At 32.0% G+C, this 21,945-nt stretch overlaps 1 protein-coding gene across 1 annotated transcript in view; it reads left to right on the top strand.

The window, feature by feature from the left end:
- The window catches only part of mas (trypsin-like serine protease domain-containing protein masquerade), a 123,957-nt gene extending 103,137 nt beyond the window's left edge, over positions 1-20,820 (top strand). The window contains exons 8-9 of the mRNA XM_081736100.1: positions 5,449-5,603; positions 17,236-20,820. Coding sequence (XP_081592226.1) covers positions 5,449-5,603; positions 17,236-17,403 — 323 coding nt within the window. The 3' untranslated portion in view covers positions 17,404-20,820. The remainder of the gene's footprint in view (positions 1-5,448; positions 5,604-17,235) is intronic.
- The last annotated feature ends 1,125 nt before the right edge of the window (positions 20,821-21,945 follow it).

Here is a 21,945-nt window from a genome sequence, read left to right as displayed (position 1 = left end):
AGTGATCATCTTGGTAGAACACTAGATTGTAATAGATGAATGAAAATTATTTCTCTTATTCTTCTCAAATTGCTACGGTGCGACGTACAACATATTCAAAAATAATCAATGGTGTGTGTGTGTAAATTATACATTGAATTCCTCCAAAATAAAACTGTGGGAAAAATAAAATCAAATCCCCGTTTAATTACAAGCTTGTTTGATAAAATAAAATAAAGCAAAATAAATAAATAAATAAAATCTAAAACAGAAGCATGTTTTATTACAATGCCGAACTCGAAAAATAATATTTGTAGCTTTAATGTTGAAAATAAGTTCAACATAGCATTATTTGATCACACTTTTGCTTGGCAAGTTTCGTTAGTGATTATTTATATTTATTTACTTATTGTCTTTCAAAGATAGGTTAAAGAAATTAAAATTGAAAGGAATAACTTCAGGTTTCTAGTGAGACAACAATTCTTTTCGATAGGCTGTTCTGATAGTCAATCTACTATGTAAATTTCATTTATCTATTTAATATATTCATTTAATTTTAATGCAAGGTTTTAGTTTCAGTGCTACTTTCTCTTACTCATCATATTTACGTACATTCTTGTATTTTGCAATATTAGGTCGTAGGGTTATTATGATTCTTCTTCTTCTTCTATTATTATTATTGTAAGAAAATATTATAATATATACAGAGATTTCTTTTGTCCTATTATTAATTGAGAGTGAGTAATATTTTCCATTGTACAAGCTGTGCTTTTAAAAGACTTAAATCTCATTTAAACTATTTGCTGAGTAAAACAACAGTTTATTGTAATATATATATATATATTAACATGTAACAGTTTTGCCAACTATCTACTTGACCATTGAGACTAAAGAGTATTATTTTGCTCAGGAAGTAGATTAAATCAGATTTAGAGCCCTATTACATTATGCCACTGGTTGCGCCACCAGTGTCGCATCAAGTGGACGGAGGACGTGGCGGGGCACTGAAATATACAGAGCCTATTACAGTAAGAAATTGGTGGACGGCTGGTGGACGAGCTCAGCAACTACCCAAACAACCATTGGTGGCGTAGGACACACTTGGGCCATTGTTCTTAACGTAGCATATTACACTAGACCACTGGGCGCCATCAGTACCAGGTTCAAGAGTTGTTTGATCATCTCATCGACGCTCGCTCTGAGACTCATCAGAACGCAATATATTGTCATTCTATATAGTGTTGGTTGTTTCTTTTGATTCGTGAGAAAATAGCAAGTGACAATAAAGGTGGTGGCAGAAATGCAGTGAAGAAAAACATAGGAGAAAACAAAATGTAGGAATTAGGCAAACTGATAGACAATAAAGTAAACACTGAGGATGTTATTTTGCAATTGAAAAATATCCTGCAATTCAAAAATATCTGGTACAGAGATCGAATAGTGTGTAATATAGTCCTTTATCTTCCTTTGACATAAATATTGGGTGTGTGTACACTTTCTTCTTTCTTCGCCTCCACTTTTACATCAAGAGGGGAAAAAGAAGCATGCATTCATTCATTGAAGATATTTTCTCATGAAAATATTCGTCTTGTTTTGGTTGCGCCACCGGTGAACGATATGCGAGAGTGTGTTATCGCCACCAGTTGCCCCACCGGTCGTGCAACTAGTGGCCTAATATAATAGGTTTCTTAGAAGTGAGTAAGTATGGAACATCTAATCTAAATCTGTGCCAGAACCATCCTTAACTTATATCTACAACTAAGTAACTCCACATTCTTATAACTACGTACCATTGCTCTCAATTAGGCTTAAGTATCCGAACTAAATCAAACATAATCATATATTACTTCTTAGATATTTATTGCATTCTAGATCCCGAATTCCATAAAAGAGTTTCTGTTGTCAATAGTACTCCAAACTAATCAGTACATAACAAATCAACTTAATTTAAGATACAGGTTCCAGTCCAAGAAAGTACATAAAAGACTCCCAATTTACCTATCCATCTTAACCCAATACCAATCTAAACTGTTTTGTTTGCACAGAATATAACCTAGTAACAAACTTCGATATAAATGCATGTGACATAATTCCATAACATTACGAGCCCATATCTTTGTAACTTCATTCCCGTTATTATTATTATTATTATTATTATTATTATTATTATTATTATTATTATTATTATTATTATTATTATTATTATTATTATTATTTAATTTTTATTTTTTGTATTGGAACTTTTTTTGTGCTCTAGGTCAGTACAAAGACCTGAATTTACGTGTTTATGACACATAGTAAAACTTAATATTTCTTCCCTAATTGTTTCCCCTAATTTCTCCCATGGATTGAAAAATTTTGCACTTTTTAAAATTATTATTACTATTCTTAAATACTGATCTTTTCTTTATTTGTGAGCTCCCTCGTGGCTAAGCGTACGCGCCTTTTGCGTGGGAGTTACAGATTTCATCCCCTACGGAAGCTCATGTAGTTCGGATTTTTTTTTACGTTAAGCTGTAAGTCCAATCCTCATATAACCGCGCCGCTAAATTAGACGTTAAAAGTTTTCCTTACTTGTTCCTGATTTCCTACGTTTATGTCAAATTACAAGTTTTCAATTTTCCGCGTTTACATGGCTACAAGAAGTAAACACTGAGGTTTTCGTGAGTGAGTGAGTTAATCAGTGAGTGCCGAAATAAGAGATTTTGCGGGACTTCTATCTTTCAAAAACTTTAAGATTGAAGCTTAGACCTTTCACTGAGCAATGGGTTTGGATTCAACTTAATAGCATTTCCAAGTTCCATTTTACTAGCTTAGTGGAAAGTGAAAAGTGGAAAGTGAAGTTACAGAGGTGATAAACAGACTTTAACTAAGAAAGAAAAATAAGTAGAAAGCTGGTACTCACCGAAGACCAAAGTATTCCTTTACGTAATGCTTTCGGAAAACCTGGTTTCCATCTTCAGCTTACAACAGATTGAAGTGAATTTAAAACATGAAAGAGAAATATGAGTGGATAAAAAGGATTAAAATGGAATAAAAAAATATGAAGCACACGGTCTCTTGTCAAACAAAAGTCACTCACTGATCACTGTTTTTGTGTTTCCTTCTCACTAGCCGGTATCACATATTTCCGCCGTTTTGTTTGACAAGAGGTGCTTCATATTTTTTATTCCTTTTTAATCTATTTTTATCCATTCATATTTCTCTTCAATGTTTTTAAACCGCTTCGAACTGTTGTAAGCTGAAGATTGAAACCGGGTTTTCCGAAAGCGCTACTTGAGGAAATATTTTGGTCTGCGGTGAGTACTAGCTTTATCAACGCTCACAATACACAGTGAAACTTCAACTAAGTTCATGTCAAAGGGCACACAAAGTGTATCAGGTCTTTGTTTCTTCTGCAAGATGAATCTGAGGGAACTTTAACTTGACCTACGTGATATAATGATAATAAAATAAGATCTCTCGTAACTGGCAACAACGGAACTTAGCCGTTTCTGGATACAAAATTTTACCTAATAATTGGATATTTAGTATATATTTCAAGAACTTACCTGTTTGTATTTCGTGACACTGCCTGCAGAATTTGCAGCATATGATTTTTTCTTTTTGTTCCAGTGGCCATAACATAACTGAATAAGTGAATAATATAAAAATCGTGCCTATTTTTAAACCTAAAAGGCGTACCTAATTTTATTTTTAACAAATTTCGTTGATTCTGTCTGCGTAATGAATTTCCAGGGTTGACCTGCTTTATGTCGTGTAAAGTTCATCTTTCAATTCTATCATTTTCTCCCATCATTTCATTTTTTTTTTTTTTTTAAAGTTTAGTTTAGTTTAAACGTACGAGCATTTTCCTTGCTTTTTGTGGGAGTAGCTATAGCGACATCATGTAAACAAAGGTCATAGTGTATAAACTCAGTACAACGCCATACGCTGAATTATTTGCGAATAAAGTCTATTAGGGCGAGTTCCGGCCGCGAAACTTACAAAACAACCCATATGATCTCTCTTAGACAATGAGCCCTTAGGGTAAAACGTTGCTTATTGTGTGAAATATCCTTTCTGGATTTGCCTGCTCAAAGTAAATCGACAAAGAATACAAATCTGTAGTTGTTTCGCTGTAGCTAGTTAATTGGATGCCGATTACGAGAGATCTTACTGTAATAATACGACTAATAATGACAACATATATATTGTTCTGAAATGATTGTGTTCACTGAAGAGAAAATCAAATTTATTTAGTGTAACTCTTTCCTTTTCCTTCTCCTATGTCTACCATCTTCTGTCATAGTTGTAAAATGTTGTTTACTTTTATTAATATACTACAACGACCATCTCAAAGCATCTGTTATGCTATCAGGTATTCCATACAGTGGTTTTCCATTTGATAAAGTGACCATAATCACAGACTCACTTAATTGGATGTGAATGGCTGATGGTTCAATGTCTTGTCACTACTAGCAGCAAAGAAGATCTACAAACTTTAAGTGGACCGGGTCTATTCTAAATAATATCTGTGCCTTGTGGATATAGAACACCTTTTGTCAATCACGTCAATATTTAATATTGCAACACCACACTGCCACATCCTTCATGCGACCTCTAAGAGCATTCTTACGTATATTTACTTTGTGTTACTTGAGGTTTTTCGCTTTTGTAAATATTTCGTAAACACTTTTGTACTAGCTTCTTACGTGTGGTGACACCATACAATTTCATCAACTTACATACAGACGTCATCACTCGCTACAGTGCTTCATCTGGCAGCTCATTTTCAACATCATGAAACGCACTGAAACTGATCATCTGACTCACACCCGCCACTTTACAGCAGTGGCCCCGTTGCTTTGTGTCCAACCCTTACAAAATACAATCGACTGATTGATTGACTGAGCGCTATTTCTTCAGAATCCCGTGACTTAATTAGATTAATTTGGCAGAGTGGTTAGACTTTCGTTATTAGCTCTTAGGTGTCCACCAAGAAACATACTCTACCAGGCATATGTGATGGCACAAAGTTTCATATTAGGATTTTTTTTTTTTTTTTTTTTTAATACGAATCTGTCACTCACTCCCATGAATTCAATGTGGATGACGAAGAACGCAGGAGCGAAAGAGAGAACGCTTCTTTAGTCTCGTGGAACTAATGGTACAAAAATGTTATATATGTAAGCTCTTTGTTTAAAAAAAAAAAAAAAAAAAAAATAGAAATACTGTCGTTCATTTGCACGAATTCGAATTTAATATACTTGACGCAGAGCCATGGGTGAGAACGCTAATAATATTTACTGGAATGAAATTCAGGTAAATTAGCTAGTTGTTATAACATAATCATATTAAGAGCACTTTTGAAAAAAAAAAAAGTATTTCATAGTCTTTATTTGTGTAAAATATCAAATTTAAACTAATAAAAAATGTATCACGTTTTGTAGTTATTTGTTTTTAATATTTTTTCTTCCTTTCTGTTAGCTGGACCAATCCCGCTGAGAGTACGAGAGGCAGAAATCCCCATAGTAAGTGACGCAGAGTGTATAAGAAAGATAAATGCCGTGACAGAAAAGATTTTCATTCTGCCCGCCAGTAGCTTCTGCGCGGGCGGAGAGGAAGGAAACGACGCATGCCAGGTACGCTATATATATATATACACATCTTTTTCATTTTGTAGTCTTCAATTTGTTTTTAATTGTTTGAATAATTACATTCTCCATAGAGGTACTTTGGAAATACAAAATAACGAGACATTGTAAGCTGTAGCCATAACTTGATCCATAACCGATGTAATAGGAAGTCTTTCTTAAATCATTTTAGAATGGCTATAATTGACGTACACGAAAACTTGAAAAAATTAAATAAATATTATTAATATACGAAATCGGCAACAAAACATGATAATATATTTTAAAAATTAACATTGTAGGGAAAATTAAAAATAAGATTTCTATAAGATCTCTCTAACCATTTTCTCGTATCCTTAGACAGTAAATATCTCCTTTCAAAAAACGATTTCAACAAACTCGCCTCTAAACAAGTTTTCCTATCGAAATACGCCTGCGGTTTTTTTTTTTTTTTAATCTCGCAGAAAGTGGTAAATTTATTCCATTTCTTTGAAAGTGCTAAGTCTATCTTTAAAATTAAACTATACATCCGAATATGATTTGTAAGCAATTATAATATAAAAAATAAATTTTGGAAAATCATAAAAACAAATTATGGTTTGTCCACTTCTCAAGGTCGTTTAGTCATCTCTATTAATTTTGAATGACCGAAGCGAAGTCTTAAACTTACTTAGTATACAGAACAATGTTGTTGACACCTGACGATTTGCTTATCCGATTACTTTCAACGACATCCATCGTCGAAAAGATATTTCATACTGTAACCCATTAAGATGTTCGCTAACTTCGGGCTTTGACTTTCTCAGTGGACCACATTTTATCATATATTTCTATCTTTAATGAGAAAAAAAAGAAGTATTCATTGAATCGAACGGTGTCGTTGACCTGCTAAGTTGTTTATCTGATTACTTTCAACGACATCCATCGTCGAAAAGATATATTTCACACTGTAATACATTAAAATGTTTCGCTAATTTCGGGTTCTGTCTTTCTCAGTGGGCCACATTTTATCATATATTTCGATTTTTAGTGAGGATGAAAGAAGCCTTACGTATATTCATTAAACCAAACAGTGCCTTTGACCTGCTAAATTGCTTATCAGATTACTTTCAACGACATCCATTGTCGAAAAGATAGTTCTTACTGTACACATTAAATTGTTTCGCTAATTTCGGGTTCTCCTTTCTCAGTGGGCAATATTTTATCTTATATTTCAATCTTTAATTAGGAAGAAAGAAGTTTTATCTATATTCATTGAACCAAACAGTGTCGTTGACCTGCTAAGTTACTTATCTGTTTACTTTGAACGATATTCATCGATTCACTGAGCACAATTAACACTCCTTACTCCCTCATTGAAAATTGAAAAAGGTATTAAAATATGAAAATATTGCCTGTTAAGGAGGTCACGTATTGTAATTAGCAAACCTTTTATTGGATCACATTGGCTTTCCTTTATACACGAGTAATAAGAATAATAACAAAGGAGAGAAACAAGGGTAAAGAGAAACTGGGGGGAGGGGGGAAACTAACAGAACGCAGAGGAAATTCCCATGGAAAGTAAAGACTTAACAGAAACATATAAGAAATAAAAAAAGACTTAGGCAGAATAACCAATACAAGAGAGGTAATAGAGAAAAACAATTAATAAAACACAGAAAATTTTCAACACAGCAAAGATACATAGCAGACACGAAGAACACAACAAACACATAACGGAATAAAGATGCACTGAAACAAAAATCTAGTGATTGGAGATATACAAGAAGAGCTTAGCAAGAACAAAGGATAATAGACTGCTCACACAAAACTAGAAGTTTTACAAGAGACTGACAGCAAATTAAAATCCTGAGCAAATGGAACCACCACAAAAAGAAGCAATAGAGAACTACTGTAAACAACTGTGAGAAACGGAACATACCCGCATCGTATTTGAAGAAAAGTGAATAAAAGAGACCAGCAAACTGAAAATAAGGAAACCAATGAAAAACTACGAAATAACGCAAGGAAATAATAAGAAAAACACACAACTGTAAGGCGCGAGGAAATGATAAGATCCATAATTATTGGATTGGTCGAAACACTTCATAGCACAATTGCACACTACATCATAAAGTTCATAGAAACCCCTGCAGAAATGCCGAAATTTCGATGAGAGGAGGCGCATACCTAATCCAGAAGAAACTAAAAGACACCAGCCCATCAGCTACAGACTAATAACATACTTAAACATCATATATACAATAATGATTATGTGTTGCGAACAAAATAAGAAAATACTGCGAAGGAAACAATATAATAGCAGAACAGGAGAAAGGTTGCAGAAAATACTCACAAGCGTATAAATAACAACTAATAATAGACGCAGTAATAACAAACTAGGGTCATGATAGAAACAGGAACATATATTCAGCCTACATAGATATCAGAAAGCATACGACTCAATACCGTACTCTTGGATCTTGCATTGTTTGAATATCTATAGGATAAACGAAAATTTGATACACTTCGTACAGAACAACATAAGCAGGTGAATATAACACTGTATCTGAAAGATAACCAGACAAAACTAGAGATAGAAGATATACCAATCAGGATAGGAATTTTCCAAAGAGATAGTTTAAGTCTACTGTTGTTATGCTTAGAACTCAACCTACTGTTAGAATTACTGAAGAAGATGAAGTATGAGTTCAACATAAAACTAAATAAATACAACTTAAAATAACGCACCTAATAAATGTGGATGATATCTACTATACGCGGGCACTTAAAACCAACTGATAAAATCCACTGAAGATCACCAAAATGTTTTCAACAAATATAAGATCGAAGTTTGGAATAGAAAAATGAAAAAGTATTCACGTTAATCGAGGAAAGCAAGTAACCAAAGAATATAAGTTAGCTACAGAAGAGACAATAGAGGCCAAGAGTATACAAGTATGAAGCCGAAAGAAGTATACAAGTATGTAGGATTCAAACAATCCAGAAGAATAGAAGGATAGAAGAAGAAATAACACAAAACTACCAGCATAAACTGAAAGATATGCGTCAAGCAAACTTCAATAGCAAGAACATAAGTAAAGTTATTAATACACTGGCAGCACTGGTTCTAACATACTCATTTGGAGCAATAAAATGGACACAGAGCAGGGCTGGCGCTAGCAGTTTTGCCGCCCTGGACGGTACTTTCAAATGCCGCCCCTTTAATCCGCAAACCTTATTTTGATAGAAGACTTTCAGGTATCAAGAAAAAGTAAGACACCATATTTAAAAACATGTATGAAAAGGAAAAGTAAATAAAAAAAATGAACTACCTCTCTCGAATGTTTACGTAATATTTAAACGACTCTATACATGACAATATTCAGTATGATCGATTTCGCTGTACGTGATATACAGCAGGACATACAGAAAATTTAAAAAACATATATATGCTTTAGTCCGACTAAGAATTTTAATTTTTAAGCTTATTTTATATCAAAAGGTATTTCCAATATAGCATGGAGCAAAAAGATAATATAGTGTATCAAATATTATGGCAAAAGTAAGTAATTAGCTTAAGACTTATTATGTACTAAAACACAACAGAAATACACAAATTTAACATACTTTAATTGAAAAAACTTTTCTTGCTTTGGTATGAGCAATTAATTTATCACATTCGCGTAGTACAATGTTTCAGCCAATTAATGTTCCATTGGTTTCAGATATGGAAGAACGTAGATAGTTTTTAATAAGCTTAGAGTAAGTTTCGAAAAATGTCTTTCTTAACTTGCCACGGTTACTGGTAAGGTAAACAAAATCATAACTGCAACACTGACATAGGGAGCAGTCATATTCCTTAATTAATTTTAGTCTCTTTTGGTGAACTTTTAGGCTTAATTATAGCGGTTAATAGTTTCAGTTCGTCTTTCAAATCACTGGGGTTAATATCTTTCGATTCTTCGCGTATTAAAATGCAGGCACTTTTCAGACAAAAGTTCAGGTGGCATATCGTTCAGATTACTTATATCGTAAAGAAAATCGAAATACTCGCAGTGATGTTTAAGTTGCTCAAACCTTTCTTTTAAAGCTAACACAATCACTTCTAGAAATTTGTAATAATAATCGATCTTGTATTTTGTTGTGGATCTTCAATAGCTTCATCCTCTGGCTCGTACTGAAATCGTCTCTTCTTTCGACTTCGAGCTTGCACTGCATTACCTATCCGTGGGTCACCCATATCTAATGCTGATGCCAATTCCATCGCATCAACTAAGTAAAGTTGAACTTTCCATAATTTCTGCTCCTCTCAAAATACTTAGATATACTTTTAAGAAACCTGACTGCATCCAACACATGGATACTTTTGTTTACTATGTTTATGTGAAGTGAAAAGTCATACTGGATAACGAGTGAGCAAAGGAAAGTAAAGCCACGCAGCTGGTTTGCTATACACAGAGCATCATGCGCGATTAAGTAAGGTATCATAAACCTCTATTTGATATCTAAGTGGAGTCAGAGCATCAACTCGGCTCTCCCATCTTGTGGTGCTGAATGGTTTTAAAGTGAGACTCTAATATGTTCCTTTAGTAGCTATGTCCCAACGTTGAACTGACGCAGAAAAAAATCAAACTTTTTTTTAACTATACAAAAAAAAGAGAAAATAAACGGTGGACTGGGATGTTGTGACCGCATCGTTAACGACAAAGTTTAGTAAAGGAACATAGAAGGCCTGGGAATTTATTTTTGCTTTTCATATTGGAACTATTGTCACATCTTTGGCCTTTGATGTCTTCGATAGAAGTTAATTTCTTTTAGCTGTTTAATTATTACTTCTGTCAGTTCTAGACCAGTGATGTCTTTTACTGGTACGAAACCAAGAATGTGTTGGCAAATTTGTACAAGCCATTTTCCATTACTGTATGTAATTTGTACAAAACGAACGATCCTTTGCTCTGTACCAGAAATATCTGGTGTACAGTCTAGCATTATAGTATAATATGTTGCAGCTCTCAACAAAAACAGTATTTTACTTTCAATTTACTTACTAAGAATTGGAATATTTTTTTTTTTTTTTTTTTGGAAATCTCTTTCTTACTAATGGTGGTATTTATTTTGTCCTCCCATGGTTCCTTTAATGTGTTCGGCCATGACGCTGTCAAACTTGTATTGTTTAAATATAAAAACCATTATATATATAAATATATATATTGTTGATAAGATATGATAATGAACAATTTGTAAATTGATTAAAAACTCGCTGCTAGAACCTAAATGTCTCTAGGTGGTGTAGGCTAGAACGGCCTGTCTCAAGTGGGAGTGTACCTTTTGCGTACTTGGAGTGGAGCGTTAGAATATTGCTGAATAGAAAAAATATAAAAGACATTTGACAATCTTATCCGCCCTAGTTGAAAATCTTATCTACGCCGCTGCAAGGGAAATCTTGAACGAGATACCTGTGGCTAGTAGTTTGATAATTGGAAATGAGGGAGAATGCTCTGAATTTCCTGAGTGAGTATTTTCCTGAATTGAGTGAAGTAAGTTTAATTACATTCTCAGGGAACACAATTTTATTTTTCCATTTGGGACTATTACGAAGCCTTAATAGCCTTAATAGCCTTAATAATATTTTAATAGTATTCTTTTCTTTTTCAAATTTTGCCGCTCATTAGACGTGCCGCCCTGGGCCTCGCGCCGGACCTGACACAGAGCGAACTAGCAGATCTTGAAAGAAAAACCAAAACAATATTATCAGAGAACAGAATACTACACCTAAGAGTGCTACAGAAAGAATGTTATTGCCAAGAAACGAAGGACGATCAGGATTAATCAGCATCCAATATCTACATTACAGATACATCCAAATATTAAGAAATTATGTATATGGGAAACAAGAAAATTTAAAAATACATAGAGCAATTGTAGCAGCGGACTGCAAATATTTACCACTTCACCAAAACACGACAGAGAAATCGAAAGTAATACTAATATTACAAGCAACAGAAAACATAAGCAAGCAATGGAGAAATAATAATAATAATAATAATAATAATAATAATAATAATAATAATAATAATAATAATAATAATAATAATAATAATAATAATAATAATAATAATAATAATAAGCACTACATGAGCGATTCTCGGAACAAGTCAACCAGGAACATGTAGATAGAGAAATGATTTTTCACTAGATGAAAATAGCAAATTTGTACCCAGAAACAAGAGCTTCATGTAAGGAATACAAGACTAAGTAATAAATACAAAACACTACAAAAAATACATCTTGAAAAACATTGCAATATAAGATGACAAATACAGAAGATGTCAAATATATCAACAAACAATACAATATCTTACAAATGGATGCTCAATGATGAACAAACACAAAGAAAGACACGACAAAGTAGCAAAAATTATACATTGAAAAATAGCACTGAAACAGAAAATGATACCAAAAGAACTACGGTACCGTATTACAAATATCAACTGGAAGCCTACTAGAAACAAACAAATACAAACTTCACTGGGACAGAATAATACTAACCGATAAAGAAGTAGATCATAACAGGCCGGACATCATAATAATAAACAAAGAGAAGAGAGAGGTACTTCTAATAGACAATCCAATACCAAACACAACAAACCTGAAGAAAACACATAGAGAAAAAAATAGAACACAAACAGCTAGCCCAAAACGTAAAAGAACAATGGAAGATCAAAAACGTGAAAATAATATAGTAGTAATATCGGATGCCGAGTGGTCCACAAGAGATTGAAAAATGCTCTTGAAACAATTGGAATTAAAGGAAAACTCATAAAAATTATTGGACACGTGCAGAATACTTAAGAAACTTCTTGCAAATCTCAGAACAAAGAAAAAAAGCAGAGCGGAAAAATAACATATTTCAGGGGCCCTACATTAAGTGTTCAGATAGTAAGTAGAGAAAATGTAATAATAATAATAATAATAATAATAATAATAATAATAATAATAATAATAATAATAATAATAATAATAATAATAATAATAATAATAATAATAATAATACATCAAACTTCCTAATAATAAATTAAGGATTTTAATGAAGAGAGAAGTAACGAATTTCAATATTAAGTTTAGTTACTATCATACCAGATGTTAGGTAAGTTCTATTGTAGTATTCGCAAAATAAAATATACATATAATATAAACAAGTAATAATATTCAAACAAATATTTTTTATATGTATTGCTACAGACAGTGAGGATAAAAGGTGTAAAATCTTGCTTGAGCTGGATCTCACTAGATAAATAATTAAATAGATAGAAAGAAAAAAAATACTCTTTTTTAATAGCAAATTGACATTCTAAGATGCGTGGCACACACAAACTAACATAAGCAGGCGATGAAGATTTAAAAAATTGACACAAACTAAATACTGTGTACCGTATTTACTTACCAACAGGACCTAGGATTGCCAGATTGAACCAAGGCAAGCTCGGAGACGAGTGACATTTCTGTGATTATGGATTCAAATTTGAAACTAAAGATTTTTTTATATGTTATTATCACCATTGTTGTAATACTTATAACCACTATTACTACTACCATTACTACTAAACAAAGACTGTACCAAATTACATGAACATACAACAAAACATTAGTGATTGTAGATGCTTACCTTATTCTTCATATTTTTGGAGCTCCTCGTTCCTAAGGAAGAGTCCGATTTTCCATTTTTTTTTAAATTTCATTTTTTTATTGGCATTTTATTTTCAAGTTCATCTGAACATCTGAACAAATTTCGGCTCTCACAAATCCCGTTGACACTCATCTGATCGTAAAGCTTTCATTCGTTTCACGTGTGCATTACTGACTGTTATAGCAAGAACATACTGCATTATTTTGATCAAGTTTGGTATATTTGTTTTCTTAAAAGAAAGTACTCCATAGTTTATAACAATCATTACTATACTTCTTATCAAGTGCTGATATTATATTATAGATTTCAAAACAGAGAACTCATTATACAGTTCATTTCCATCAAAACTATTGAAGGAAAACAGTGTTAGTGCTGCCTGACAATACAAATGCAACAATGAAGAGAATTTGAATCTAGTCTTTTGTTACGATAAAAATATAATTCTTGTAACTGTCAACAACTAAGAACAAAATGGCATGGATAATTAATAATATAAATTTAAGATTTAGTTCTTTCACTCGTAGAATACTTCAAACCTGGGCATTCTGAGTGGCACCCGGAAATCTGGAAACACTAATAGAACTACATAGTACGAACTCTTCCACTTTCATACTTAAGTGGAAGTTATAAACAAGCAAACAGGAGCACTATACAATTTGATGTTACCATTGACTATCAATTACTATAATGTAACTGGTCGCTAAATTTGTTAGAAACGAAATCTAACATGCAAAATGCTTCATGGAAAATAACCTTCATTTTAGTTATAAAGGGGCATTATTTAATTCAATAAAACTAGCCATTCACACAAGATATTCAAGGTGATCTGTATTCTGCTAAGATAGAATATAGACAATAACATGCTTTTCCACCTGTAACACTCTATCTAGAAAGCTACCTTCGTTTTTAATTGTTTACTTAGTTAACTTGCATATCACACTCTTCTCTTTTTTGCTGATAGAACCTTATCGGGAATAATATGTATGAATTAATAACTTCCTTTAGAGTCCTGGTGTCGATCACGTGCATTATATTTTTAAGGCACCTCCTCTAAAGAATTCACCTCTTAAATTGGCTTCAAATTACTGTTATTTCTTTCTGCTCCATACTACCAGCAATCCAAGCATCGAGAGAAGGATAATACAAAACACGTATATCAGAAATTTCAAAAACGCTCTATTATTGCGTCCGATATGTCTTCATGGCAATGAAGCATCACCAAGTAGTTTAGTCGCCGTTGACCATGATACTCCGAAAGTAAGGCCCTATTCATAGGGCTAAAAATAATCATTCTGCTAATGATATTATAGTTACAATCAATTAAAACATTATTAAGTTCAGAAAATCAAAATGGTTTGTATTCTTTGTTTCATATTTGAATGAGGCTATCAGAATTTGAGTACTATACATCTTGCTCAGAGAATAACTTTTGCTTTGGTGAAGTGAGAAAAGCATCAGTAATTGTGTTCTCAAGTTATCTTGAGTATGTTCTTTAAGTACATTTCAATTAAACTAAAAAATATACTAATAGATCTCCCATTACCATTATTAGTCAACAGCTGTACAATGTCCTTCAGTACAGTTAAAACAGAGCCTTCACATCATCTAATAACTGTGATTAAAACCCAGTTGTATGCTTCAAACTGCTTTGGGCAGTAATATTATATAGTTGCTTGGTACACGAAATAGTGTCAAGATGGCCGCCATAATGGTATTATATAGTAATAGATCCAGCTCTACCTTCATATTCTTTATCCAAGATATGGTGTAACTCGCTCTAGCCGTTCTAAACTTACAAGGTATTTCATATATCTATAGTTAGATAGATAGATATAGATATATAGATATATAGATATATAGATATATAGATATATAGATATATAGATATATATGTACTTGAAAGATATTGAAGTACACGATGTTATGTATTCTTGTACTACGAAGCCTCCATTTCTCTAATGCAGGGGTTTTCAAACTTTTTGCAGTTGAGGCTCCCCTCAACTACCAAAATCTGAACGCGCCTCCTCTGTCAAAAATGAAGTTTATCAACTATATAAATACATGTGTCCCTAAAAGAAAAACTATCACTATGATAAACTATGTTTCATTTGTTAATTACTAATGGAAATATCTCGTTAACACAAGTGATCTACATCGTACACACTGACTATGCCTTTTAATGTTATTAGCCGGTGTTAGTAATTACAAATTGTGGTAAGTCAGATATTTAGTTAAAATTGAAAAATACGAGCAGCAAGGGAATTTAAATAATAAAACCAGCACATTTAAATGTTGAGCAAAGTCAATGGGATGTATAAGCTTGTTTTGAGTCACACAATTTATTAAATCTCGGCACGTATTTTGAAATAGCAAGACGCATCTCTTTCTGGAGATTTGTTTATTTTTTACCTATGTTTGGATTTGATCACCGTCATGGCTGAAAATCCGGTTTTGCACAGATAGGAAGTTGCAAAAAGGAGCACTCGCAAGGTCTGATCGTATGTGAAACAGAGTGATACAAAAGCTTAGTCCACCATGTATTACTAAAGAAGAAGGGTGTAGGCTTAAGTATGCGTGTAGCATTATAAATATGTTCCTTCGTAGGATCTTTTCTTAAAAGTCCTCGGGCCTCCTCTGACAACTTTCGGTGCTTCCCCAGGGAGGCGCGCCGCACAGTTTGAAAACCCCTGCTCTAATGCTTCCACGGTAGTTGTCTTTGTGACCTACAAACCCTTACACCAGCGTTTCCCAACCGGTATGCCGTGAATGAGCTGCTGGTGTGCCGCGAGTAAATCGAAACAAAATTATTAATTCTATAGCAATTAAATTGCAGAACATAGGGAAAAATGTATATTTGTATTTCACATTACTATCAACCTCTAATATGAATCTACAGTTTTAAGTTTTATACCGCGTTACTTTTCTGTACATTTTTAATATTGAAAAAGGTATTTGTTATCATTGTTATGACGTTATGACTATTATTGCTTCTTTATTGTTGCAGACTATTTCGTAACTTTTCGTTTCGATAAAACAAACATGCATATGAATACCTACATTTGTGTTTTAAAAGTAAAAGAGATTTGTTTGTTCGTTCGTTATTTAGTGATCTTCCTTGTTAGTGAAAGTTTGGATGCAGTTTTCGAAAAAGAAAGCGTATTTTTAAAAACCTAAGTCTAACATTTCATTGCAATTGTTTCTATTTTTAAATTAGAATGAAAAATAAGCATAATGATTTACCATGGTGGAAAACCAGTGATGGAGCTTTCTTCTCTGTGAGGAGATCAGTAATCAAAGAAAAAGATACCATAGTATTTTATATTTAAAAATAATAAAATCTATGAGTGTGCCGCGATAATTGAAGTTACACTCATAGTGTGCCACAAGTTGAAAAAGGTTGGGAAACGTTGCCTTACACTATCCATTCGTTTCTATGTACTACACTATTTTTTTCTTATTTCATCTGAGATGTGTATCTTAATTCCATTATGACGACCCACTGTATTGTATTAATGTAATTTACTAGTCTATGGATTGATGACGTATAACCACTGATTTTTTCACTAGTAATAAATGAGAATCGTTAATAAAATTAACCATTCACTACATATCACTATTTTGCAGGGCAAGTCCTAGTGCCCCTCATATTAGGATTTTGCATCCTTGAAAATTTTCTTGAAGAAAGTTTGATTACTTATTTTATATTATACAAAGTTATTCCTTCTTATAGTTATGGACTGAAAGTAATATTTTGTTATGATCCTAATCCTTGATATTAAATACACATAAGAATATCAATGTTGCAATGATAATCTTATTTGTCGTATGTTTTAATGCGTGAACTTTAAATGCTTGTAAGTAAACTTTCATTTAATTAATGTAATCCAGTTCCATTTAATGGTAAAGCAAATATTTAAAATCTCAAAACTAATAGTAAAAATAATAACCAATATGTTTATTTTTCATACATAGGGAGATGGAGGAGGACCACTTGTATGCCAAGACGATGGATTTTTTGAGCTCGCAGGCCTTGTGTCGTGGGGTTTTGGTTGCGGTAGAGCTGATGTCCCCGGTGTATATGTTAAAGTATCGTCATTTATTGGATGGATTAATCAAATAATTAGTGTTAATAATTTGTAGAACTGGGGTCTGTTACGAACAAAGAACAAAAATGAAAAGTAGCTATCATCAACTCGAAGTGCATAGTAACTTACTATCGTTTACAGTGGCATTACTTAGCAATGACTGATGTGGTTCAGTCTTCAATGATCCAAAGGTTATACTTTTATATCAGAAATGCTGCTATAAACAGACCATTTATTTATGTTTATTTTAATTTATTCGTGTTAAGGGAAAATATTTTCCTGACAGTTGTTGTTGACTTTAGGTAAACTTTCATTACATTCTCATATTTCATTAAATAATCATGTAAATTTCTCATGTAAAACGTTTTATAACCATTATTCAAAATTACTTTTAAAAGTAATATTTGTGTTTAATAACAAATAATATAGCCGATAAATTGACATTGAAATATAGGCGAAAGAGCTTAAAAACCTCTGATCATCGAAACGAATTATCATATAATAATCAAAATTATCTTAATCAAACAGTGTACTGCAAAATCTCACAATGATATATATTCAATATACATTATATTTTGCAGCATATTGTTAGATTGCTTTCACAAAATTTTTAAAAAGAACAAATATACATATTTTTACTTACACGTATTTTATACTTGTCAGAATTGAACGTTTTCTACCTGCTTTGACTTGAAAGCAAATAATATTATGGTATGAAAAACATTTATTTATTTAGTATAAAACAGATTATATCAAATGCTATCTTTGCAGCCTTCTACCTCATACTATTCACAAGGCAGACATGTTTAAGAATAATGATACTATCAAAATCTAATTTTACGATATATTTATAAAATGTAATTATTAAAGACAGGAGAAGTAAAGGAAAAAAATAAAGATCCTTTTTTAAGATTGAAATTGTCTACAAGTCTCCTAAAACAGAAATGACCAACTTTTCCAGATCGAAATTTTCAGTGTATATCTCTTTCTTCTTCTCTAAGTTACTTAAAAATATAATATAAAATTTGACAAATTTATAATTTTGTGTTGTAACGACAAGGATGTTCATTATAGCGCTAAACCATCAAAAATAACGTAAAACTGAAACATAGACATCAAAAAAGAAGTTTTCGACTTACTCCATTTTCAAATGGGAAATAAAAAGAAGTATGAGAATAGGATTCAATGCTACAAGATAAAGATATGTTTGGAAGAGTAAAACTACGTGGATATATAATATGCTTTGAGCCGCAGGTTCTATGAAATTTATTGAAACATGCTACGGTTTCCCTTGCTTGAAAATGAATGTAAGATGAAAATTTCACTTCTTCTTTATTTCTGTTATTCATCATGCAATTTTTGCTCGATAAACCACAAATATTTTAAATCACCTTAGTTTCTAAATATTTTAAATACATACCGTAGAAAATTAGTTACTGTCATTCAAATAGAGTCTTAAAATAACTTCCTTATTTTTTAAACTGAAACCATTCAATTTTATCATTTCTTTGCATATACAAAACCAACTTTATTATATACTATTTATCATTCATTATTCATCAAATAAAAATAATTCCTATTGTTTGGTTATCATTATTTAAATGTTGGACACTTAAATTGATTGTTCTCCAAATACGTGGAGAAATTAAATAAATAAGAAATGATATTATTATTCATATATATACATACTTTTTATAAATGTATGTTTTATACTGATGCACTTCCTGTTTATAATAATTACGTGTTGGTCAGTACAACATCGGGTTGGAGTGGAGGTATGTAAACATGTAAAATAGTTTCATAAAAAAGTGTAATCAATTATTATATGTTATTTGACAAAAGTCTTTATTTCCTGTCAAATGCTCTCATGATGTCTTTTTTGTTTTTGTTTATAAAATGGGGGAAAATTTTGGGATGGCCTTGGACTTACGTCTTGATTTTTGAAACTGGAATAGCTGGATAAATGTGCCTATAAGTAAATAATAATTTATACAAATTGTTATTGTATCCATAGAAAGTAGGTTTCAGATATATTATATATGTGACTAAATCGTGGAAAAAATTGTTTGCGTGCATGTATGCTCAGAAAATGTTGGATCAAAATATAACCAAATGTATCCCAAGGTACAAATAAATATACGTACTCAAAGATAAGAGGCTATGAGAACTGTTCATACATCACGGCAAATTTTTCCACGTTTTATTATTATCGATCAAGGGAAGATATAAATTTTGAAAATGGATTAAATGTGTCAATGTGTGTTTTTCAATAATAATAAAGAAAGATGTTCTTAATACTAAGCTTTCCAAATATTATATGTAACATACAAAGATTTAAGGACAGGACCAATTAACATAAAATGCTCTTCAAAAATATATTTAATTCCATATATTCCTCTGCTTCATATCAACTTTGAGATATTACAAATAAAAATCAGCATACAATACGTCATATTTAGGAAAAATTATTAAGAAACAGACCGAAAATTCCTTAATAACTGCATTATATTATTTTCAACGTATATGTAGTATTAGAGAGTTATCACGTATGGAGGAAATTATGTTGTAAACTTGGAATCTTTCACTATTCAGAAGTCCCCAATTGATTTGAATTTTTATTGTTGTCATCTTGTGACAATTAATCTGTTTTATTTTTAGTTAAAAACTGTTATTAATGTTGAAATTTAATACAAATTTGGAACAAGTAATATTTTATGACCTTTGATCTTTGAAACATGATATTGGAAGTAACTCTTATTTCGGGTAGATAATTTTTACGTACAATAATTTTCTGAACAGTATATGGAGGTGTAATATTTTCAAAATTATTATTTTTTTTTAAGTAAACAAGTGGTGCTCAATGTAAATTGAAATAATAGTGTTATAATATTTTTCAAAAAAATATTTTCATATTCTACTTAAATGGCAGAAACAATTCATATTGTTAACTTTATGTTATTGAATTCAAGTGCATAGTGTTCATTGCTGTATTCGTTTCATGTTACTGAGAAGAAAACTATCCGTCATTTATCAATATTATGATAGTTGAAAAACACAGTCTGTTCTTATAGAATTAATACTGATTTATTTAGGTATCACGCAGAACAAATTATGTAAACTACTTCTTAAATTTTATTTACACTTTGCAATTTAATGTTTATTTCAAAAGTTAAGCATATCATAAAATTGCTTCAGATATACAGTTACTGTACAATTTCATTTGCTTTTTTATAAATTTATGTAACTTTAAAAGACATTTGTGTCCAAGTTACTGACGTCAAAACTTTGTTTAGCTGTTTCAAGGAAAGCAGCATTATCTGTCATTTGTTTTCTTGATTTAAGTAATAATTTATATTTTTCCTATAGATATATTTACGAATATGGCCATTTTCCCTATTGCTGTTCAATTTGTAAATAATAGGCTGTGAAAATAAAATTATTTTTTATTTAATAAAAATCTGTAACAATTTTTCACTTTTTTTGTACACATTAACATGTGAGTTTATTTATTTTGGTTGGTTGATTTGGATTTTAGAGTCTGTTTTCAGTACCAAGGCTACATGAGACGTGAATCTACAGCTTAATGTAGGGTTCGAACCACATGAGCCCCACCGAGAATCGAATCCGGGACTCCCGTGTCAAAGGCGCATACCATAATCATATAATTGATTGATTACTAGATGTTTAATGCTGGCGTCAGCAGTAAGGCTGTTTCCGTTATGATAAGACTAATGACTGATACAATGTGTACCTTAAAATTCAAGATAAAACTTCTAAAAAAGTGAAGTTCTAGTATAAAATCGTCAAAATACTACATTAGGCTAACATAATAAATAGCAAGATATAAAATATATAACTAGAAAATAAGTGAAAGAATAGCAATAATAGTAGCACACACCATTAAAAGTTTAAAAAGAAAACCTCAGAGCACGTTAACTATTCCAATCTTACGAATGAAAGTGAAAATATGATCAGTAGAGACAGCAATACCCTCTAAAACCTGATTAAGATCTTTTAGGTAGGTCTAAAGTTCTCTGAGGTATGAGTGTTCTGGACGTTCTTCAAGAATGTTCCGAATACTTAATATGACAATATAATCTTCACAATACGACCACTAAACGCCACGCAATAAATAAGAATGAGTGAGATAAGAGTCTTCGATATGCAAATGTATCAAGCTCACTTCACTATTACGAGATGACTTCTGCCAATTGGCCAAAATAGGTTTGCTGTGAGTGGAGCTTAGTTTCGTTGGCCTGGTTTCACTGCTTGCTTTAATGGATATAGCTACTGAGATCAGAACAGCTCCAGTGCAACCTCTGCCAATGTTGCGCTCTTGGTTATTGTGTCCTCACTCTCGTTTCTCTGAATACTGAGCAGATAACGACGACATAGCCTTGTTGTAGCTGATAGCATCTCACAAGAATGTCTCGCACGAGGGCGTGTTTACTAAAGATATTCTGAAGGCTTATAATAACACTTTGCGAGTCAGTGGAGATAGTCACATGCAACGAAAACTGAAACGCATGATCAAGAGCAAGCTTCACTGCAATTAGTTCAGCATTGAATACCAAACACAGGTGATGCATAAATTCTG

The sequence above is a fragment of the Thermobia domestica genome, chromosome 13 (assembly GCF_964235325.1).
Source record: "Thermobia domestica chromosome 13, izTheDome1.hap1.1, whole genome shotgun sequence".
Classification (NCBI taxonomy): Eukaryota; Metazoa; Arthropoda; class Insecta; order Zygentoma; family Lepismatidae; genus Thermobia; species Thermobia domestica.
Note: the sequence above shows the minus strand (reverse complement) of the source record. Positions and strands in the feature narration are given on the sequence as shown.